At 38.9% G+C, this 23,536-nt stretch overlaps 2 protein-coding genes across 6 annotated transcripts; one reads left to right on the forward strand and one right to left on the reverse strand.

The window, feature by feature from the left end:
• Positions 1-2,425: 2,425 nt before the first annotated feature.
• On the reverse strand, positions 2,426-14,696 carry LOC110066612 (protein ABHD15-like). 5 transcript variants are annotated; one of them, XM_020773847.2, is made up of 3 exons: positions 9,247-10,104; positions 4,802-4,898; positions 2,426-4,047 (listed from the first exon to the last, which is right to left on the reverse strand). In XM_020773847.2, the coding sequence occupies exon 3, from the start codon at positions 3,958-3,960 to the stop codon at positions 2,683-2,685; it is 1,278 nt and encodes a 425-aa protein (XP_020629506.2). In that variant the 5' UTR covers positions 3,961-4,047; positions 4,802-4,898; positions 9,247-10,104; the 3' UTR covers positions 2,426-2,682. The 5 variants fall into 5 exon arrangements, with proteins under 5 accessions (XP_020629506.2, XP_020629528.2, XP_020629511.2 ...); XM_020773869.2 differs by lacking the exons at positions 4,802-4,898; positions 9,247-10,104 and adding an exon at positions 14,505-14,696; XM_020773852.2 differs by lacking the exons at positions 4,802-4,898; positions 9,247-10,104 and adding an exon at positions 12,445-12,727.
• Positions 14,697-17,051: 2,355 nt separating this feature from the next.
• LOC110066602 (ubiquitin recognition factor in ER-associated degradation protein 1-like) lies at positions 17,052-23,197 on the forward strand. The gene is made up of 12 exons (XM_020773832.2): positions 17,052-17,173; positions 17,290-17,404; positions 18,409-18,441; positions 19,230-19,351; positions 19,504-19,634; positions 20,044-20,116; positions 20,245-20,313; positions 20,500-20,574; positions 21,128-21,163; positions 21,609-21,703; positions 21,942-22,017; positions 22,629-23,197. The coding sequence occupies exons 1-12, from the start codon at positions 17,171-17,173 to the stop codon at positions 22,713-22,715; spliced, it is 915 nt and encodes a 304-aa protein (XP_020629491.1). The 5' UTR covers positions 17,052-17,170; the 3' UTR covers positions 22,716-23,197.
• Positions 23,198-23,536: the final 339 nt, after the last annotated feature.

The raw sequence follows: 23,536 nt of genomic DNA on the forward strand, positions 1-23,536 counted from the left end.
CTGTGGCAAATTGTAATAATTCATTATAGCTGGATTGATCGAGAATATGAGCTAATATCATGAAACCTGTGGCAGCTCTTAATTTTTCACATGTTTGTTTACCCTTTTCAAGTCCTTAGGGAAAACAGAATTTAGCGTGTTATATCAAAACAAAAATGAAATTAAGAAAAAGCTGGATCCTGTTTCACAAAGCTACCTTCCAGTATTTTGACTAGTAACGCAAGATTGCAGCTGATAAACTGACATTTCAAATGATATGGAAATTACTTGACATCAGACTCCCACCTCAAGACTAATTTCTGATATTTCGCTGTCCACCGAAACAACATACAGAATGTAGAGATAAATTTGAGTTAGCATAATGCTAACGTGAAGTTGGAGGAAAAGTTTCCCTATGCTTATGGAAGGTTAACCGTACTTGAAAGCAAGCTCTATCCTGCCTGATTGGTTGGATGGTCGGTTGGCTGGTTGGTTGGTTGGCTTGATCGCTGGTTGGCTTAAGAGTTCCCTTCTTTGTTCCAGCTGATTAGACCATTTTTCGCGGAGATCACCAGTTAACACATAACATTTACGTGTTATCTTCCAGGTGGTTACAAAACACGGCAATGCGTTATAATTTCACACAGGTTACGACAGGTTGGATTATTTCAGATTGCGACAACATATTACAATCTGCATTAGAAAACAGTCCTAAGAAAATTCGCGCGCTGATTGGTTAAAAATCGTGTTTCTGTAACTCGATAGAAACACAGAACTAGCACGAGCTGTTGACGTAATAATGGCGCGAGCAAAGAGAATTTAAATTTTGATAATCAAAGTTAACAAGTTGTTTTCCTTTCTTTCGTCGCAGTGTTTTCTAAAAGAAATAGAAAACATGTTCTCCGTGTTTCTATCGAGTTAAAGAAACACTCGTGAAAGTTTGGGAGAACTCGAAAAAGCTGTGGAAACACTCACCTGCGGCTCGTGTTCCTACAGCATTTCTCGTTCTCCCAAACTTCCACTCTTGGGGCTATAACTCGATAGAAACACGGTACATGTTTTTTATTTCTTAATTATTAAAGCTTCGTTATTGCAAAATACGACAAACAATTTTAAAATGCACGCGACAACTGTTAATACAATTTATGACAAATATTGCAAAATTTATTTTCGTACCGGCGCGTCGCGTGCTTGAGTACAAACGAGAACATGTTGAAGTTGCCTCTTAACAATATTAGGCCATTTTCGAGTTACCTTGTACGTCTGTTTCAAAAGAAGTCCCCGAGCAAAACCTTTCATATGAGTTTGATTTGCATGAAAATGATCCTTAGGGGAACACATTTTCGTCCTTATGAATGGTTTACTCGTGTTGACACAGAGAGGCAAAACGCAACTCGGAAATGGCCTATTCCTTGGCAAATGACATCCACACATAGGCAATAATGCCTTTCGACAAGAAACGGAACAAGGTGTACGACTGACAGGCGTCTCCTTTCTTATCAACATCAGTCCCACAACTCCACGCGCGCCGCGCTCGACCATAGAGTAACGTCCCCAAACGAGGCTAAAATTCAAATACATGTAACGGCTATCCGTTCCTAGCATCGTCAAATTTAGTACAAAATAAAACAATAAATACCCTCTTCACATTCATTTTTGATTCCATTGATTTATGGGTCGAACCTCCGTTTACACACACATTTTATTGGCTGCGACAAGGACTCGCTAACACTTGAACCATCAGCTTTTAACTTTGCGTTGACATATATGTGTTATTGGAGAACTAATTTTAACCTCTTTTAAGACTTCCCATATAGAATAGCGATATAAAGATCGGGCCGACTTTCAGTAACAACCCACTGTCGAGCATTAACACAATCTTGAGGATATTATCCTGATTCATCCACACATTCTCAAACCAAGCGCTGCAAGAAGTGTATGGTAAAGTATGGAGAACTGCTATTTTCAGTTAAACAATGGGTTTGTCAAAAGGACAATTCGCAAAAGACTCAGTTTGAGGGAAGTTGATTAAAGCAGTGATTTGATCCGTCAAAAGCTTTGTCAACGCTCTCTTTCAGTCAAGAATCTCGTCTCTTGGAGCGCAAACAAAACGTAATCCATCCACAAACACACCAGTTTCCATTGCAATGCCATCCCGGGGGCTCCTTGTAGTGGAGCTTACCTTGAATAAGTGTTTCAGCCAGCTAGATTGGTGAGTGGAGGGATAATTGTCTTTTACCATTTAAGTCACGCTAAACCTCTTTGGGATCACTGTTTTCTGCCGTAAGTCTATTAATTACTCTTGTAAAAAGTAAACAAGGCTTATGCGAAGTCATTTGAATATCAATATAACTTGCAAATAATGCGCTCCCACTGTAAAGAGGAATATAAAACATGGCGGGCGGACAAAAAAGTGGTGATACCTTGAAATATGAGTGAACACACCTTTAAATATTTTGTAGTTTTATTATCGGGATTTCAATTAGATATCTTAAATGACTACAGAATGAAGTCTGCAGTAGTCAGCCTGGCGATTGGCATATAAATTAAAAGTTAATTCAGGTTCAAAACTCTATAATCTCTCCGTTTATTGAAACGAAATCGTTTTTTATTTATTTCTGCGTGCCCAACAAAAATGTTTTGAGATGAACCGCACGTAGCTCTGGCTACATCAGTTAATAACAGCGTCAAATATATCGCTTGCTACGTTGTGTAACTTCGATTTCTTGTACCATTAAATTCAGGAAAGAAACTGATGTGGTTTTCCTCGGGCTGTTTCGGTACCCCTTGATGAAACACTGTCTCCAGGTAATCACAGGCGAGTTTGTTCGCCCAAGAGGACGGAATACCATTCTCTAAAAATCCACAATGACCTCCTTTGTCTGTAGTTACCAAAAAGAGGTTGGACGAGGTTTTAAAAAGGCTAAAGGGGATCGTATCTTTAGTGCATATGGGATCATCCAGCGCGCTCACACAGAGTACAGGAATGGTAATATTTGTGACGTTGCGCATTGGATCATTGTATCTCCAATACTCTTCCAAGGAATTATACTGATTTAGTTTCACGAAAACGCGTTCATCCAGTTCTTTAATGTTCGAGCTTTGGAGTGCAAGATTGTAATTGATCACGTTTCCTAAGCACGGGTGCTGTCGCAAGATAGATTTAAGTTTTAACGTCCAAAACCAGTTGTAGGGCTCGGGTGCACTTTTAGAGGTAAACAGCCCTTCAGCATCGTAACAGGGCGAGATACAAACTGCAGCATTAATTTGTGTTGCCGCACCAGTTTCTCCCAAATAGGACAGTAGCAGCCCTGAGCCGGTAGAAAATCCGATGGCAAATATTTCCGAATATGGATACATGTGGCGGATGAATTGCACAGCCTCGTCTAAGTCACGCGCATCTCCAAAACTTTGCAAACGGTAAGTTGATAAAGATGTCCCGCCATGGCCGCGCCGATTGAAAACCACCGGACGAAAGTTTCGCGCCAAAACCTCTGTGCAGGCGGCTGCCATATCTGTAGCCGCGCCGGTTAAGTCGGGTATAAGTAACATAACTGGACTCATTTTCGTCAGCGTTTTGTCATCCACCGCCAGCCAGTCCAAGGCAACCACTCCTTTGTCCGCCATTTGTAAATATTCGCGATTAAATTCCAGCTCTTCCTGCCACCAGGAACAGATCCAGGGCAGAAGTGTCTGAATATGGCTATTCCTCGCCCAAAATGTTGGCCTGAAGTCTTCATTCAGTCGCTTGCAACCTTTTTTTATAACGACGCTTATGCGCGACTTCTTGTAGTACAAACATGGTTTGAATTCCTGCTGGTTCTGGAGGTACCGCACGTACAGTAAAGTAACGACAACAATGAATACAAGCAACATCGCAGGCAGGCACATGCTGAGGCAAAAACCGGCCAATAAAATGACGCTCTCTAGCCACAGTTCTTTGTAGCAGAAATGAGGCACAGTGGACCCCAGGATTTTCATTCACAGCGGCTTTCAGCAACGTTATGCAGAGTAGTCTGGAAGTACTTCAAAACATCTGGAAATGTATACATTTGTAGCGGGTGCGATCTGTCAAAGTAAGTAATCAGATTGACGTTAGCATAATTCACCTTTCGGTCTCGCTGCCTGAGAAGCTAATAAACAGACGCTATGGAAATTTTGGAAGTTCCAGAAACTTCTTCGATCGCATTTCGTTATCGTGCTTAGCGGACCAAAAATGCTTGAGGCACTCAGTGCTCCCAAAGCAACATGGTTTCTCCTCGAAAATTTAAGGTGAAAATATGAATATATTGATTTATAAACTTGAGGTCAAACAAAAAGAGTCAAGAAATAAAATAAACCGACTCGATGATATTGCACGCCCGGTCGACAAGTAAAGCCGAAGGATTTTGAACTAGTTTTGGTTTTACTGCTTCACGAATGATAAATACAGCGCGAGCTACTATGAAGTCTATAAAGGCATACCCACTGGCTGCCTCAATGGCTAGGTTTTGTTTGTAGCTGACAATACAAAGACCCATTAGCTAACTGTCAAAGCAGGCAGCCTCCATGGTCGCTATATACATGTCTGTGTCTTGTAAAGCCTTTTTCTACAAAAGCCGAGCACTAAATGAAAACAAGTAATATCTGACTGACCCTAGGGACAAAATGAGAGGAGCCTTGCCGGGAATTCATTCCAGGGCCGAGCAATCGCCATTGCAAAGGAGCTTTTTGTACTGTCGCGTTTAGATGTCATATTTCATCGGTTGTTGTGTTTTGTAGGAAAATCGGGGTCATCAGTTTGAAGAGTTTTATAGATAAAAATAATTGAGGATATAAATACCTTACGATGTGGCAAACGGCGTTTCCTTGAATCGAGCAAGAACTCAAGCGGATTTGGTGGGCGCAACGTTTAGTCGCCCCGATCTCGCTGCCTCGAACTGTTTAATATGCAAAAACGAAAGTATGTACTTAATATGGACAAAAGTGACGTGATTATATCAAGAAACTTACAAGACATGTTTGTCTTAGGAGACAGAATGCACTCGTATTATTCAGGCATGTTTATTTACCAGCGCCCGCCTCGACAGAGCATTTCATTGCGCTCCCCATTCTGCCCAATCATAGCTTTTTGTCAGTAAAAGAAAAATCATTTGAAAAGGAAAGGGCCGGATATCCACTGACGCAATTAACATGGCTGTCAGAAAAATTATGCAAGTCATCTTGAATTGCCTAGAACAATTCTGCCTACAACTGGAAAAAATTCTTGTTCTGCTAATGTTGATTTTTTTCCAGTTTATCTCAAAAACACAAAAAAGTAAATTTCTTATCACAAATTTCGATATATCTTCGTTAACTCTTTCACTTTATCTTTTCGTTTTCTGTCATGGATATGCTATTTTTTTCTTTCAAAACGAAATTGGCATAAATAACCTTTAGCAATTTCCAATTAGGAAAGCTATTTTGATTATGGATGCAAAAAGCTTTCATTTAAGGTACTAAATCAAATATCACTTACTTCAAAACGGCTTTTTCTTTTCAATGTTTTGTCCCAAAGTAGTAATAAATAATTTTACTGATTTTGAACTACTTTGTGACAAGTTTACTGCTTTACGGTACAACGAAGACAAATTCGCAATTTTGAAACAACGCAGCGCTAGCGCAACGTAACTTCGAGTGGACAAGGACGAACAGAAATAACCTCCAGCTAAATGAGACAAACAGTTCGGGTTGATGAAAACTATTTTTGATTACAATAAACATTGCGTGGATTGTAGCTCGACCGCCAATGTTTGTGTTTCCTTAAATATAAATAATAGTTCAAGATAAAGATAATGTTTCACAATTAATGTCGAATTAAATGATTTCCTAATAGCTTTCGAAATACGACAACTCGGAACTGAGAAAATGATTTGTGTCTCGCAGTTTCCTGTACCATCAAAACTTTTGACGATAAAGGCAGATTGCTTCTTTAGCAGTAAGCAAAGACTTTGTTACTAAACTTCCAACTCAGTAAGGAAACACATTAGATTTGTTGGTATGAATGAGAACAAAAAAAGAAAGTAAGAGCCAGTGAAACTCCTGTGAAATCTCAATACAAAGAACCCGTTTTTGTACTCAGAGTTCGGATTACGGTAAGGCTGCAGAAAGGAGTCTCATGCAGAGGTCCGCTGAATAATGGAATCGAGGGCTATGGAGACAAAAACGTATCTCGAAAGCCTGGGCTACTTGTTAGACAGCTGTCTAGATTTTTAATAACTGATCAATATACGAACAAAAGACTCCACAAATTCCAAAACAGGGTTGTTAGGGATCATTAATTCACTCACTGTACTTTGATAGGTGAACTGCCATACTAAATTCTTTACGATCTATAGGTGTTGTTGTTGTTGATTGATCACAAGTCGTAAGCAGTCAGTTAATGCTTGGGCCACCAGCCCTGTGACTACTGTTTGTTTGTTTTTCAGTTAGCACTAAAGCTACTTTTCTCACACTTGAACACGGCGCAGTGAACAAACTGATAAGTCATGATACACTTAAATTCTTTGCAATGCGAAACGCTCGTTATCAATTAGCTACAAAAGCGACCCTCTGCATAAGATGACTACAGTAGCCGTAAATGAAAAGAAATAGGGTCTGAACAAAATATTATTCAATAACCTTGGAAAACATGGCTACCTGGTTGGTAACTTGGTAGGTCTTGGGCCTCATACTGACATACCAGCTTAAAACTGCTCAATGAAATTCTGGGCGTAAAAAGACTGAATGGAAAAACAGGGACGCATTTTCTCACAAGTTTGATATCATTGATTCAAGAATGAGGTGAACAACGCAAGAGGTGACAAGACGGGATTCATTTTTCAAGGCTTAAAAATTTACATTTCACAGAGGACTTCGAGCGTCTGAATAAAAAGAACGTGATTCTTTGTAAACAAAGAAAGGCAAGTTTCTTCGTAGATACCGTACAATCTTGACCTAGAAGTCTTTGACTAGCTTGACGCTGATGTGGACTGAAAATTAGATTTTCGACTATGTACGCTGATCGAGTAGTTGTAATATGTTGTGTTCAGACGAATCTCAAGTCATTCAATTTCTGTAGACTTTCGTAAATCTAAGTTTGGGCCTAAGCAGGCTGATCCTGGATCAGAATGCGAAAATGAATTAACTTGATTGTGGTCACGTGATTGAGGGCCGCGTCACTTACAGCTAAAATAATTTGGATAAATATCATTATCCAGCCTACCTCCTCCCCCTTAAATTATTGGTGGTCTCGGCCCAGCTGGTTAATTTACATGATTAGGATATTGGCATTAGAGCAATTGAAAGGAAGTGCAAGTCAAATAAGCCGAAAAAAAGTGCTAAGAAGCTGGTTAATACAAAAGGAACGTTGAGAGTTTTTTCTCCGCCGTTGCATATCTTATCGTGAAGTGTACATACAAACTGAAAGAGAAAAAATCATGAATTTTGTAAATCAAATCGAAAAGGTTTTTATTATAGATTTACTTATATTAATCAATGTAGGCCGAGAGGAGCTCATTATTTTCGCCGACTGTAAATAGAAGAGCTGTGCTTAGAAGAAAACAAAAATGGTTTGAATTACCCTAAAAGCTTAATGTGTCGGTTTGAATGATAAATATGCTAATGTAATATCTTGGAACAAAAACAAACATTTCATTCATTTAAGACCGTCCTTCTATCCTGCAGATTACAATAACTGCATAAGAAACAGGAAAAATTACTTCGGAAGGCGTACAAAGTCCGGAATTTCTACGTCAAAATATCGTTGTGTTTTTTTACTTTCTGTTTGTCTCTTAAGCTTTGCGTGAAATATTTCTGTGATCACCGAGATCCCTCTCAACTCAATTAAAATACGATGCCAAAAAAAGAGAACTCGCAGCGGCCGAACGAAAATTCATTTTTCAAATGCAAATTTGGGCTTTTCTGCGCAAACACCTCCAAGGCAGCATGGGTGATGGCTTCTAAACTAGTAAATTTTCAAACAGCAATATGCCTTTGTCAGAGACAATTCCTTGCTGTAAATAGCCCTTTGTTAGAAATGGAGATAAAGTTCATTTAATAGTTGTTTTAAAGAAAGAGTTGGTGCGTGTGTGTGTACGGCGTGTGGTTGAACAGCACCTGTCAGTTTTTACAGACGAATGATATCTTTGGAATCGCGGCGTAAAGAGACCAAGAGCGGAGATAACATAACTTATCCCATACTAGCGTGTAGAGATTTTTATCTTCTAGTTCGAAATTTTAATTTGCCGTGAAGGTTGGGCCCAATTTAAGTGCGGACGCAGGCTATCTGTCAAATGTTGGCCTGAATTTTTTTTAATCGAAAAAGGCGCCTTGTCTGAAGATAATTTCCATCAATGTATGTACACCTGCTTTCCCAAAAATACCCCACAAGGCGAACAGAGCTAAGCTTGCAGCGTAAATTAAAATATACATTTTGAAGCACATAATTCGCCCATACAGACAACTTGAGCTAAAAAATACACTCTATGGTCTGTTTACCGACTGTAAAACAAGCAGAATCTGAAAGCTGTGTTTGATCGACGGCTGTCTTTATACGTAATCCTTGTGTTAACTGGTGAAAGTCACCAAATTTAAATTTCAAAATGAGTTTTCCGTACGAATATTATATGAACGCGTTGCGCTCGGTCCTTTTTTTTTTCGCGGCCCCTGTATTAGCTCGCCTGCTCAGCGAGGGAATAATTGAAAACCGGATCGGCCATTTACTGCCCCATCAAATGAGATCTAAACATTAACAAACAGGGCTGTGAGAGTCAAAACCAAACAATTAAAGAATTATTCTGTACATTAACCATGCTATACATTGATATATATATCCACCGAATCTTTTCACATAGCAACTAGCATTTGTCGAGTGTCCGGCCGAAACTTGGCAAGCCCGTGCGAACAAATCATATCTCTAGTTTATTTGTAATATTATGGCCATTTTATGCCAGAATTAAGTTGAGAAAATGAAATGCCCGATTTATGAGGCTTAAATCGTTCGCTTGATAACTCAAGTAACTTTGATCTTTAAATCGGGCAACCTACATTCGGTGTAAAATATAATAATTACAGCTTGTGTCGAGCTTCTTCACTGTCATTTTTTGAATTATAGCTTGAGGGATTTTTCTTTTCGGAGATGGCCTAATTTCGAAGCAGTGTATTGTTGTTAGTAGAGCGTTCTATGAAGTGTACTAGGAGAAGATAGATTCAAGAATAAAGCTACTCATTTTGTTTTCGGTGAAATAAAGCCTTTGAAATAGAGCTTACCTGAAACGTGATTTTTGTTTCTTGGAAATTATTTATCCCGCGCAAATCGCAAGCATGGGATAGTCGAGGTCGAAGTGTTCTTGCAGAGCTCAAAAATCGGATGTACTGGTTTTGGGAGTTTAAGGCTAGGCTGTTCAGTGCGGTGTCGCATCTAACTGACTCTACTTTCAACTTACTTGAAACGTCGACCAACGAACATATTATTATTGCAATATGCAAATCACTGGCAAATAGATGTTTCCGTCGACGGTCGAAGCGAGTAACGGGATAAAGACAACAATGTCACCATTAGCCAATAGAACTGCAGTCCTGTCTCTTTTTTTATCCACCTCTTTTTGCTTTCACATCCATCAGCCCGCTCACTACCTTTACCGAGTTGCGTTTGAAAATAAATAAATGAATAACCAAAGAAACCGCATGAGTTCTGAATTTCCGCACCGGCCAATTGCGCGTGTAGCAATCCTTAAACAAACCGGTTACTCGCGAGACGCATTGCATTATTGACTTCTGCTTTCCAGACGAGCAAATATCGCGACTTTTTCTGTCCGATTTTATTTGCTTAACTAAAGTACTGAGGTCTGTTTTGGAGCCCAGTCTCAAACTAGAGATACTACAGTCGAACCTCTGGTTGCGACCACCTCTCGTCAGCGACCACCTCTCTTCAGCGACCAGTTTTCCAAAATACCAAAAGTTTCCAAGTCAAATCACTATAATTGGAACCTCTTGTAAGCGACCATCTCTCGTAAGCGACCACGACCACTTGTAGAACTAAAAGTTTGAAATTCTCCTTTGTTTTTAACCTCCCGTAAGCGACCACTTGACAGATACTACAGACAATAGAGCAGAAATTGGACAATAAGGTGTTCTAGCATTATCGCATTCCTGGGTAGTGCAAGAGACGGAGATGAGAAGTACCGCATTTTTCTCGAAAACGACTTTTCACACGAATAAAACATTTAAAACATGAGGTAAGTCTCTTCAGTTACCATATGCTAATGAGCCAAAATTTTGCTCTAAGCTCTCGTAAGCGACCACCTTCCTTAAGCGACCACCTAGGCTTGACATTTTGGGTGGGCGCTTACGGGAGGTTCAACTGTACTACCTCTGGCTCTCCCAACCGACTACTGTACAAATCTTTGATTGTTTGTTGTGAGAATCTGTTATCGCATCAATACATTGCCCTTGTGGTTGATAGCTTTCTTTAGTACAGTTCCTTCAGCAGTGCCACTGACAATGATCGACAACTTATCGTCAATGCTTATAATTCCTCCAGCCTTCATTCAAGAGTATTGATATAACAACATAATCTCGTGACCGCTGTCGGAATGCACGAGCTATAATTCTGATTGGATATTAGATCGATATAGAGACAATCGGGTACTATGGGCCCAGCTCTTCGAGATTTCAATTGGTGAATTTTTTCAGCAGTTGCAGTTTATGATGCAAATTCTGCGGCAAAATTTGGTGGTGTTCTCTGTTGTTGCAGTATGAAATCGCAAGCAGCCTTGTTATCGGTAAGCTACATATATATAGAAGGATTGAAACCGTTTTGCTGTCATTTATAGTTAATACTTCACACATATAATAATTTATAGCCATTGCATTCTTCCTCTCAGCAAACTCTCTTTCTGTCATTTGCAAATACCGCGATGCCACTCAGTGTGATAAAAAAATGAGCAACGATATAGACTTGCTCGCAAATTGAAGTCAAACTAGATGTGCCAAAATGAACTGATCAGCCTCACGAAAGTCTGTTAATAGGACCCGTTCGATATCTTAATATTCCAACATGGTTCCGAGGCTTTCAGGACAAAATTGCAATTCTCTTAAAGTTTCTTTTGTCCTTCAATTTCCAAAAGAGACTTGGATACAAAGAAAACACCACCAAATGTGGAAGATTGTCCTGAAACCCTCGAAGCCATGTTAGAATACTGATGTATCATATCGACCGTGGCCTATTGTCGATGTAAGACTACAAGGTGTTCAACAAATCGACAGGAAGTCATTGACGCCCGTTCACTAAACATTTGACAAGCATGGTACAATCCCTGTTACACTTAACCTCACGGCCACGCAACAGAAATTGCTGACATATCTGAAAAATAATCTCCCCAAATAAAGTTACAGTTGTGTGCGCATAACCACAACTTGCCCCTTTATAAACACGATCCGAATTCTTAAGTCGAGAGACTAACTTAATTTTCAGCCTGAAACTTCTACAGTCTTACGCATGTGAAGTACCACTTGCCTTTCTTTTCTCAGTTAGTCCTATGCCTTTTGAGCGTGAATTTGCCTTTTAGGACACTGCTGAGAACAATAGATGAGACTTCGAACCCAAGCCAAGGATCGATCTTAACACAACTGTGACTAGACAGATTAACCAACGCATTACCGGGCCGTAGCAAGAGAGAAATTATGACTGAGGCATGATGTCCATATGGTAAAATTCTTTTCCTATGTATTTAGCAGTGTTTTACTATCCCACTGTCCCCCTAAAAAAATCCAATGCAAAACGTCCAAACTGGCTGAGGAAAGTGTTTCGGTTTGCCTCATACTGACCACGGCCTGCATCATAAAATGATTCATACATTGCTTGAAAAACGGAAGGATGTAAGGTGATTGTTCAATTGTTAACTAACCTTTGGATCAATTTAGTGCTACAGACTTTGTTCTTCAGGAACACGATATCACGGCTATTTGTGATATTTTTGTTTATGCAATTATGGAAGACTGCCAAAATCGGACGAAACGCTTACCACTTAGCTACTTCAATCATGTTTTTCCTTGCTGTTTCCACTAATTGCTCCCATACATGGACAAGGATACAACAAACCCAGGTTCACTGAGCCACAATACCCACGCTCGAAACATTAGCAACATTTGTTTGCCAGCGCCTACTAGGGCCTCGCACAACGGTGGAGAGAGTCGAAAATCATGATTAGCATAGAAGATGACAGAGCTTTACCACAGTCGCCATATCGGCTTTTTTTATACACCGAGGAAATTACAATTTGCATGGAAATAGTAAGTTAATAAACCAATATGGCCTTTGACGTCACACTAACATGTTCTCAGAGTTCGAACTTTTGTCCATTTACCTTAAATAGTTTAAACTGACGCAAGCGAAAATGAGTTATTTTGTCTTCTACAAAGTTAATGTGCATTAAACGACACGTTCAATTTCTTTGTCGCGGTTACCTGATCTGTGATGTTGAGCGCTGTATCCAGAAATCTATGCCCCGCGGCAAAATATCTCGGCTTAGAAGATGAGTAGAAGAAATGAGATTGAGCGCTTCTTGATGAGGGAATACGTTACCGTGCTTTCTCCATTCTTAAGTACTTTACGTTAAATTTTACCGCAGTATGAAAGATGAATCTCCTTTCTCTGGATTTAGAAAGTGTCATCTGTATAGGTTCGACCTTTCGCGTTTTCGTGATCTCACGGTATAACGAAACGCCGGCAATATTGGACCACGACAATTTTTGACACCGCGTCAAAAACTTGTCAATCTTTAAAAAGGAATGTCGGTTTGGCATGGCTTTCAGCCAATGAGGATCTCGATGTTGCTTATTCAAGCGTTTTGCCGACATAAAAACATCTTCTTCTGTCTCTACTGTTAGTTTTACCAACAGGACCTTACATTAAATGCCTGAGATTAAATCTTACAACTTATTTACTTCCTAGCAGGTCAGCACCTCATGCAAAGCCAAATATATTTCATGTGCATTATTATAGATATCTTCAGCTTAGATAACAAGCAGTTCTTCTTTTATTTTCATCCATCGATTATATCACGAAAGAAATGACGTGAGAAAATTTGACAACTTGGCAGACCAAGGAGAAAATTGAAGGACTCTGGTAGTCTGCCTCGTTCTGAAGGGTCTCTTAACTTCCGCTCAGTCTCTCCAAAGGACTGGTTGAAGAAATATTTTGTGAAGAGATCGTGGAAAGAAAGATAGTCAAGGAAATTTTATCAGAGTGAAAATATAGGCAGTTGCATGTACATTTCAACGCGTCGTGCAACTCAGACAAAACAGCCCATAAAGAACAACGTTGAAAATAATCAATGCTTCAAGTAGCAGGTTGGTCTGGCTAAACGAAAAGTCTTCAAATAAACATGTGATGTATTATGGTTTTATTTTGAGCAAGCTGATTGTCAACGTTTCAGAAGAGATATGTTCTGTGACCGATAAAGGCGGATATCAAGTAACGCCTGTTTTTGTTGATTTTACTTGCATCTCCAGCTGGTCAAAAGATAGTGTTGTTTCCTCGAACGCTCCAGGTTTGTTTTTAAGCATAACTTAGAGCGAAATAAAAATACATGAGTACCTTTCCTGAGTCTTTTTAGTTAGGATTTACATTATTTGGTCTGGTTGATGGCTCAAGATTATCAAGTTTGCGAGAACGAAAGTATTTGAGGTGAGATTTGATCACAGAGCGCACACAGCCTTCGACGTCACGTGATCAACTTAAGAAGGACTAAACACGAAATTCAGCGAATTCGACCTCTTTGGCTTTTATCATTTACTTAACTGAAATGAAAGATTCTAAACACAAAGAACTCTCACGTATTCAAATGAGCATGATCTTAAGGAGCATAACACTCCCCCAAACAATCATTCAATTTAATATTCTTTCAAAGTTATTGATAATCAGCGTACCTAAACCTTTTCATATATGTTGTTCAAATGCATTACGATTGGTCACAAAATTTATGTATGCGTCTAAAATAATCGAGGCATGATTTTGTGTGGACCGGCTTACTGTCTGCGTTGAAAAAGAGAAACAAATCACTTTCAGACCCGAATTTGTTGACTGGCAACGAAAATACCTTTTGAGTAACATTGGCTTTGCTAGCTTATTCAGTGCGTAATAAAACAAACTATAGAGTGACTGCAATCAGAACATGGCATCAGAGATAATATTTTTGCCATGTATTCGATGAAATAGAACGAAATATAAGCTTCATGACTTATTTATCTCAGTTTAAGGCGCCAATCAAACTGTTGCCTGGTTTTATGGCAAAAATATTTAGGACTAATATAAGGGATTTACGAAAAAAAAGCTTTTAACCTGAAGTTGTTTTGTTTTAACAACGCCATTTCCTCTCCCTCTCGTCAGCAAATATAATTCAGATAAATTAGTTACACATATTGACAGTGCTAGCAAACATGAATGGCTTTAGGAAAAATATTATTCCTTTTTGTGGGCTAAATATTAAGTTACTGACAAATACCGTTAAAAATAATGACTTTACCTTTCCGAAGACCCTTAACTGACAAAGGGTAAAGGCTTAGGCGCTAGCTACACATCGATTTGTCAGTTCAAAGGACAATTCTCCTGTCGTGAGACTTCTGCGATTTTTTCCGGCTGTTCGTATAGGTCAACCTATATGTGCGTTATTCACGCCAAGCATTTGCAATGTAGTACACTTGACGCGACTATCTATTAAATACGAGACCAAATTTGAATATTAAAGTGCTTTGGAGCATACTGGGCAAAGCCTAAATGTCTCGTTTTGCATGCGGTGACAAATCACACAAGCTTACGAATTGACAATTTGCGTCACCGTGGCAAAATTACACAATAGGTGAACAACAGATAAAGAGAAAAATTTCTAACTGATTCGCAGAGCTATAGAGATGACGTAAGCCTATTGTTAGCAATTCAAGAGCCTACAGATGTGTAAATATTGGCCAGTTTAAGAATATATACATATTTTTTCAAGTCCAGACATTTCACACACAAAACAAATGATCGTCAGTTACAACAGGCTGAAGAAATGAAGAACAGAAAAAAAAAGTTAGAAAGGGTTATTGTGCGATTCCACTAATTTTTTTTTAATTTTTCAGCGCAATCTTTTTTATAGCCTGAGCTATTAGCAACTGAGCGCAGTTTAAGAATTTCTTATTGGTAATTGAATATTTCCTTGATAGCACTCGGGTTAACGCAGGTGGAGTTTTCCATGTCAAAATCCAGCCTAATTGGCTACATACAAAAGACATTTTGACACGGTTTCACTTGTGTCGTGTATACAAAAAAGATTAGCGTATTCTGGTTCTCAACCAAGGAGCCAACTGGCTCCCACGACACTAATGCTTTAGATAAAAAGTTAACGCTTCATTTCAAAATCCTAATTCGTTTTTTTCAGTATTTATCAGTCACGAAACCTTTCAGTGATAACAGCTAGCTACCAAAATAGGCTAGTCAGTTAATTATAGGAAATGTTTTTTTCTTACTACTTTTTATTATAGATTTATATTTGGTGTCGAAACAGACTATGTTCCTAAAAGGGTTTTCAGAAGGAAAATAAAGCTCAGATATCCTTGCCAGTATAAATGGAGACTGCTATTGCACATCCACAATAGTACAGATCTTCTTCGCCCACCATCAGACAAACACGGAAGCTAAACAGTACGAGATCGACTTTGTTTCTCTTTGGCGATGTGAGATAATTTGATTATGTTGCTCAGACAAACTGATATCCCGATGTTGGTTTTCACTCTTATCAATCGCGTCTGGGTTTAAAATAATCTTGTGGTCTAACAAGACGTTATAAGTAGGCGAATCCCCCTGATCTCGGACGGGTTCCATACATATTAAATTAAAACAATTAGATTCTTAGTCTCCTAAACAAATTAAACTGTGGCCAGTAATCTGCTTTATCTTAAATAGGGCTTGCTGCGTTAGCCACGCGCACGAAAGATAAACTGCCCTATGTTTTTGGTATTTTTTTTTCCCTTTTAAACTGCGACGTCACTTCTAAAACGGAGAGAGTCTTGTTTAAAACAGTCTTGCGGTATAGCTAACATCATATGTAGGGGAGGTCCTGATCTTGGATGGGTTTCATTCATGTTAAATTAAGACAAAAAGATTTTTTAGTCACTTAGACAAATTAAACTTTAGATAATCTACTTTATCTCGGTGATTGCCTAAGCCACGCGCACGAAAGATAATGTGCCCTGTTTTGGGTTTTCTAATTTATTTTCCTTTCCTTGTTGGTGAAGCGTCAACCCCTGGCCAAAAGGACTCACAAGTGGACGCAGGTTGAAAATTTCGGTCAACTGTGAGTCCGTTTGGCCAGGCCTTGCGTGCACTTTCGTTAACTTGCGATGACTTGCGGTCACTTTGGTCGAGATCAGATTTGCGCCCAAGTCGACGCAAGGTTTTCACCGTTTGGCCTCCCAATCCAAGTCAACGCAAGTTGAGTGACGTTCTTTCGTTGTTATAGCAACGTTTTAGCCAATGAAATGCAGGATATATTTAAGCCCGTAGCCTTGAAATTGTGCGACTTGCGTGTATTTTGCGAGGAAACTTGCGAGTCCGTTTGGCCACCCAATGCAAGTCTTTACGCAAGTTCAACTTGCGGCTACTTGTGACTACTTGCCAGCCCCTTTCGCCGAGGCTTTATAATTATAACCGAGAAGGAAGTTCATACATAATTTAACAACTGTTTCGTACCCGCTCTTACTCCACATACAAATTTGCGCAAATATAAGAGAGCACTTCAGCTGTGACTCTATGCTCGGACCATGTCTACAGGGTGTCTACAGTCAGAACCATCAACTATTCCTGCCTCTTCATCAGCTGGGCGTTGTTGAATTTCTTCTAAAAGGCGGTAGCGAAACGCAACAGCGTAACATAGTTACAATTTTTATACACGCTCTGCACTCAAACCAAGGACTTCCTCAAAGAGGGAACCATAGTTTAGAGGCGACACCTTCCCTTTTTTTCCCGTGACCTCTTTCTGCTCTACTCCTAACGAAAACAGATCACGCCGATCGTTAGTAGGTTCTCGTCGTTCAGTAAAGAAGGCGCGGTAACTCAGCAATTTAGCCTTCCTCTTTCGTACAGAAACTCCAAAGTCGATAATTTTTTAAATTCATTCCTCACTTTTGTCTCTAAATTTAATTACTTGACAAGATGGTAAGTCGTTTGGCAGAGATTCTCGATCCTTATAAGCCAAGATGTGCCTTTTCTTTGCGGACGCAGTTGTTACTAAAGAAGCAGACTCTTAGCTTTGAAGTGTTTTTCTTTCGTAGTTTGGTTTCGATATGTTTGCTGCTATGCCAAGGACATTCAATACACAGTTTCGCTGTTATTCAGTTGTCATGTTCCCAGGAAACGAGAGAGAAGATGTGGAACGTGGTGGTAAAAGTAAGTTTCCGTAAAGAACTGAAAATACTCAAATATGGACTACCTACTTCATGTAAGCTGACATCACTATGAGGACATCTTCACACAGGAGAGGACTGTTTCTATAAAAAACGTCTGCTCATGATGATACCTTTGTTTTTGTTTTCCGATGTTTAATGAATCACTTGATTTGGCCATACTTTGTACAGCATGTAGCTATTTAAAAGCCACAAACACAAACCTACGATTTATGAACCACATTAACTTATCTGAGCAACAAATAACAAACTGACTGTATGCATGAATGAAAGCCGGAAATGACGTCATCAGTATCCTCACTAGTGAGGACACGCGGGTCCTGGATGTAGTTTGTTGTGAGTTTTATGAGTGGTGTATTTTCCAGTGAAACACTCATGTCTACATATTAAATGAATAATAGCACCAATTTGGTGCTGAAATGTACTTGGACATTTGTCTGCGGATGTTACCTGTTCTGAAAAGTGAACAGTTTTCTGAGAGCATAGCTTGAGGAAAACTGTGAGCTTTAAGGAATTAATGTCCAAGGACAAATATTTTCACCTCAAATGGAGGCAATTGTGTTAATTATCCTTCAAATATCTTTTGCAACATGCACGGTTTTGAAAATTGGGGAACATCACTCAGATTTAGCTGGGGAATATTCAGTCACATGACGTGTTTAGACCAATCGCATGCAAACGAAAATATTAGATGGATATTTGTTATAAGTCATATCTACTGTAGTTTCTCCTTACATAGGTAATACATTGCAATGCCAACAGGTCACAATGACATTAAAAAAAATCGTCATTTAGGGGATCACGATGGGAACTATCTTTCAGAGCGTGCTGTATACATGTACGTTATTATTAAAACAGTTTGATCAGTTCGTCATCTGTTAGAATCATGCTCTAGTTTACTATTGAGCACTCTGAAAACAGATCTGCAAATCAACTCATTTCAATTATTATTAATTTAAGAGTATTTTTAATTTTATTCTTTTCCAGTTATAATGCCTCCTTCAGCCTTGGATCAATTAAGTAAGGGAATTACTTGTCTTGTCTGTATAGCTATGCCCTGCATGATATTTATGAATTATTAACCAAGCATGTGGTCAAGATGGCTGGACATAATTTTTGGCCAAGTTTTTTTTCACTTTCTCATAGACTGAGACGTAGTCAAGCTTGATAAAAATGCAAAAAAAGAATAGGGCCTGAATATCCAGCATCTTTACTGAACATGATTTGTTAATAAAGGATTTATTTTATGGCATAAAGAACGCAATAAGTGAGAAAAATAGCCCCATTCTGCCCGTTCAGGTAGCTGATCACAGTGCACTGACTGCAAGATTTACTTTATCTTGCCTGCTTGCAGAGCATGTGATGGGACATGCTGACAAGAAGTTCAGGTTCAGTTCTGGCAGGGGTTCTTTTGATGTGCTCCTCGGGCAAAACCTTTTTCACCTCCCTGTCTCCTCCTACATGTATCCCTTGGAGAATGAAACTTAAGTCCCTAAGATAAGAAAGTTGCATTCTTATAATGGGTATACGCTTCAAAGAAGATATGCATGGAGAAAAGAGAGTGCATTAAACATTGCAGTTTCTGTTCATTCTGGTCTTTTGACAGAAAACATAATCCTTGAAATGTCAGGTGTTATTCCACCACATTGAAAGTTTAGAGTAGTGCACTGCATAGCTTCATTTCACTGCTAAGTTTTATTTCATGTCCATACATTGAGGCTTCTTTATGCTAGTAATTCCAGATGAGAATCAAAATGGCTTTGGATTTCATGTCCTTAGCTAAAAAAATGTTTGCTTCATTTCTACAGCAAGACTGCACATTGTGTATCCCATGTTGTTTAAACTCTCCAATTCAAGGTCAGGAAGAAACACTCATTGTGGAGTACTAGAGTTTGTAGCTGACGAGGGCAAGATTTACCTGCCTTACTGGGTGAGTGGTCACTCTGTGGTATCTTATCAACCACATATACATGTTCCATTAAAAACTCAGCTTACACTTTCTCCTACTACACATGGATTATATAGTAAAACTTAAGAGTAGGAAAAGAAAGGGGAAGAAAGTCACTAATTCTTCTTTAATAGATGATGCGCAATCTTCTACTTGAGGAAGGTGGCCTGCTGCAAGTGGAGAGTGCTTCTTTACCAGTTGCGTCTTATGCCAAGTTTCAACCACAGTCTGTTGACTTTCTAGATATTACAAATCCAAAAGCAGTGTATCCTTTAACAGTTGCTAAACTTTGTGGTAAATTTACTATGAAATCTTAAGACTTTTATTCTAACTTGTCTTGTAATGATAAGGACAAATAGCGGAACAATGAAAGTATGTGTAAGATTGCGAGAGAGACATTTTCTGACTGATATTGAGCATCTTAGTTTCAGGCACGATTTTCAGGCTATTTATAACATCTCTAGACATGATGACTCCTCTAGCTAAGTTGAACATCAGTTATAACCCGGCAAAATTCTCTCTCAACTCTACAGTTAACTTTGTATATTACTATGCTATCACAGACAATCACACTCTACAAACTAGTTTAAGCCTTAGCTTAAATCAGCAACATTTTCTGTTCATCAGTGTTAAATTAATATATGTATAGTTTTCCTTAAAATATTTGCATACAGCCTGGAGAATGCACTTAGGTCATTTGCCTGTTTGACGAAAGGTGATATAATAGCCATCAAGTACAATGAAAGGGTGAGTGATTTCAGTCAAAGACAAATAAAGACAAATAAAGTGACCAGTATTGTTTATTTAGAGAATCAAATTCTATCAGCAACACTTTGTCATACTTTATTTCTTTGATTTATTTTGTTTGTCTGTAGATCTATGAACTGTCAGTGTTGGAAACAAAACCTGGAAATGCAGTGTCAATAATTGAGTGTGATATGCAGGTAATTAAAATTGAAAAGAGGAATTGATTTTAGCAATACCCTGCCTTCTAGCCAGGCCTTACATCAGCCAAAGGGTTCTTTGCACTGGAAAAACAGAGGGTTCAATCGGCTTATCAGCAAGATTTTAACAGAAGGGTCAACACAAGAGAGCTCTAGTTGTAACACTGCTCAACAATTTTCCACCAGGTTGAGTTTGCTCCTCCAGTTGGGTATGTTGAGCCAGAAAGACAAGAGAGAAGAGAAGACAAGAAGGAAGAAGAGGTACAGTGTTTACTAAGAATGAGAGTCACCTCTGAATAAGCTCTACAAATGATAGCACAATTTAAAAAAAAAAATGACGCTAGTGCCTGCCCTTGGATAAGGTGAGGCACTACTTGTGCCCTAGAGGGGCGTTTTGTTGAAGAGCAGCTAATGATCTGTGATCTAGATAGAGAATGGCATTGACATTTTCAACTGAGGTTCGATTGTTGCTATCTTTTTTGGATAGAGGTAAATTTGTTAATATGCATTGTTCAGAACAGTTTTTAATAGGCACAACCCCCAAAATAGTTATGTGTCAAACTTGAATATGCATGCATCAAAAATTCCACAAATTTAACACCCACTGAGTAAATAAGGCCAATCAATCAATCAATCAGTCAGTCAGTCAGTCAGTCAGTCAGTCAGTCAGTCAATCAATCAATCAATTAATTGCTCGCTCTCTCACTCGCTCGCTCTTTCAATCAAACAATGAATGCGACACATGTGAGCTGTTATGGTAGCTAAATAAACATATATATTATTATAATAGTTTGGTGTGTTTGGTTCCGTTTAGCACACAGATGAACCTCATGTGGATCATGGTTTCCAGGTAATCACCTTTGCCTTAGTGCAGGAAATATTAATGTTTAGTAACGTATTTTAACATAACGCGACTTAAGAAAAAGCAAAATCATTCAGTTAAATTGAAGTGGCTGATCATGAGAAGGTGTCATTTACTGCAGAAGGAATTAAATGCGAACTGCACAAAGAAACAGTTCGTTTATGGTAAATGACCAAACAGAGAATTTTAGATTCCCAATATGTTTATAGGGCAGCATTTAAAGTTCTGCGTCGGAGGAATAGAAATCAGTTTCGCGGAAAGTAGGCGCTCTTTATCAAAGAAGCTGAAAGGTTGAGTTGCGTCAAAATGATGGTTTCAGTTCTGCCTCAGTCTTTGTTTCTGTCGTTAATCTGTGTTCCTAGTTCTCTTCAAAGCCATTTTGTTCGTTGAATTTGGTTCAGTTCAAATCACACACCTTTGTTCATGTTTGAAGGCGTTCACTGGCTCAGGATTTCGCTTGGATGGCAAGAAAAAGAAGTCCAATGTGCCCTCTAACCCAGTCCCTATGGGACCTCCTGTTATCAAACGGTATGAATGGGCATGCTTTTAAGACTTAAGTATTAATTGTATTGTTGTGTAGAAATAAAAAGTCGATCCTCAGCTACCATTGGAAACCGATTGTCCCCCTCTCCCAAAGTGACTCCAAGTTGCCTATCCTCTAATCCCTAGACAGAGTTCACATTTAGATCGTTCTCCTTTACCAATTAACACGATGAAGCAGGCAAGGCAGCTCTAACGTGCTTCTCCTATTTTGTTTTTATTGTAGAGGAATTCCAAATTACGACTTTGAGAAAGGAAAGATCACTTTCAAAAGGAACTTGAACAAATCAAACAACTCACAGGTACAGGAAATTACGAGTAGCCCCTGAACACTGCACCTGTTGCATTAGCAAGCTGCGCTGTAGTTTCAACCCTGCTCTTCTCTCGCGCGTGTTACGCGTCGTTTGTTCGACAATTTTTTGTTAATTGTACAATGCTATGGCCGCTTACACTACTTACAATGCTACAGCTGCTTACAACACAAATACAATATGAACACTACTTACAAGCTACAGCTACTAATAATACAATATCAGCACTACTTAAAACACTACATATGAATGGTTTCGCACGTAGACCCGTTTTGACACAGAGGAAAAGGCAACTAGGAAATGGCCTATTAACAATATCGTAACATAACTTACAATACTAACTTAACATACAATATTTATATTTCAAAATGCAATCACAAAAGCAATATAAAAAATTACAAATAGTATTTGCCCAATGATGGTGAGAGAAATACTGCTCGCATTCCAAAGAAGTTGAAAAGTTATTCTTTCTTTATACTTTTTGCAATCATCATAATTTTTACCTCAAAGTTATCTTTAGTTGCTTTTGTAACGAAACGTTTAGTCCTTTGGTTGTCACAATTGCACCTTTAATAACCCGGTGTATCCTTTTCATTCCACAGTTGAACAACAAAGCAGAATCGACCAAGCCGGAATTTGAAGCTTTCAAAGGATCGGGCAAAACCCTACGACAGAAGAGGAAAAACTAGCGACAAAAAGACTATTGAAATAAAAACTTCAGAGGAATATGGCAAAAAAAGCAATATTTATGGAGCGACATATATCCGTTATTTTGTACTGTGACCTTTTCAAGAGAGAAAGACGGTCACGTTACATTCGAGCTACTCTCTGTGAAGTTCGACTTCCAAGTGATAAACTTGGTCGCATGACACGACAGCGATGGTCGACAGGAGAACTGCATAATTTTTTCTTCCAGTATACAGACGTCTCTAGTAAGGGAATGCCGTCATGGGGGCAAATCCTCTGTGAGCTTTCCATTAAAAAACCGAATTCAATTTTTACGTTGTCGTTCAAAAACGAAACTCTTGCTTAGTTTGATAACACAAAGATTCCAGTTTGTATATAATTACATCAAAACGAATATAAATCGTTTTCACGTTCTAATTGATGCAAGGTATTTTCATATTGAACTGTTCATTTTTGATCCAAACAAACCTAACCACGACTCCAACTTTGCAGATGAGACCAGAACGTTTAGGATTACCCATGAGGTAACAAGTGTATGATCCCTGAGCACAATCAGCTATATAGGCATGCATCGCGTGCATAGGCCATGCACCCATCGTATCCAAGTACAGTTCTCAGTGAGAGACGTAATACCCGATAGAGATCACGAATACAAGTGAGTTGTCTCTACCTGGGCATTTCGTGGGATTGCGGTTAGACTCTCTGCCACATGTTTACAAGCTGCCAACACCCCCCCCCCCCCTCCCCCAACTCGATTGTTATTTGCGTTAACTGAAAAATTGATCGAGGCTTGTCAATTGATCAATTGAGTTAGGATTACATA

The sequence above is a fragment of the Orbicella faveolata genome, unplaced genomic scaffold (assembly GCF_042242905.1).
Source record: "Orbicella faveolata isolate gen_17 unplaced genomic scaffold, um_ofav_v1 contig_47, whole genome shotgun sequence".
NCBI lineage: Eukaryota > Metazoa > Cnidaria > Anthozoa > Scleractinia > Merulinidae > Orbicella > Orbicella faveolata.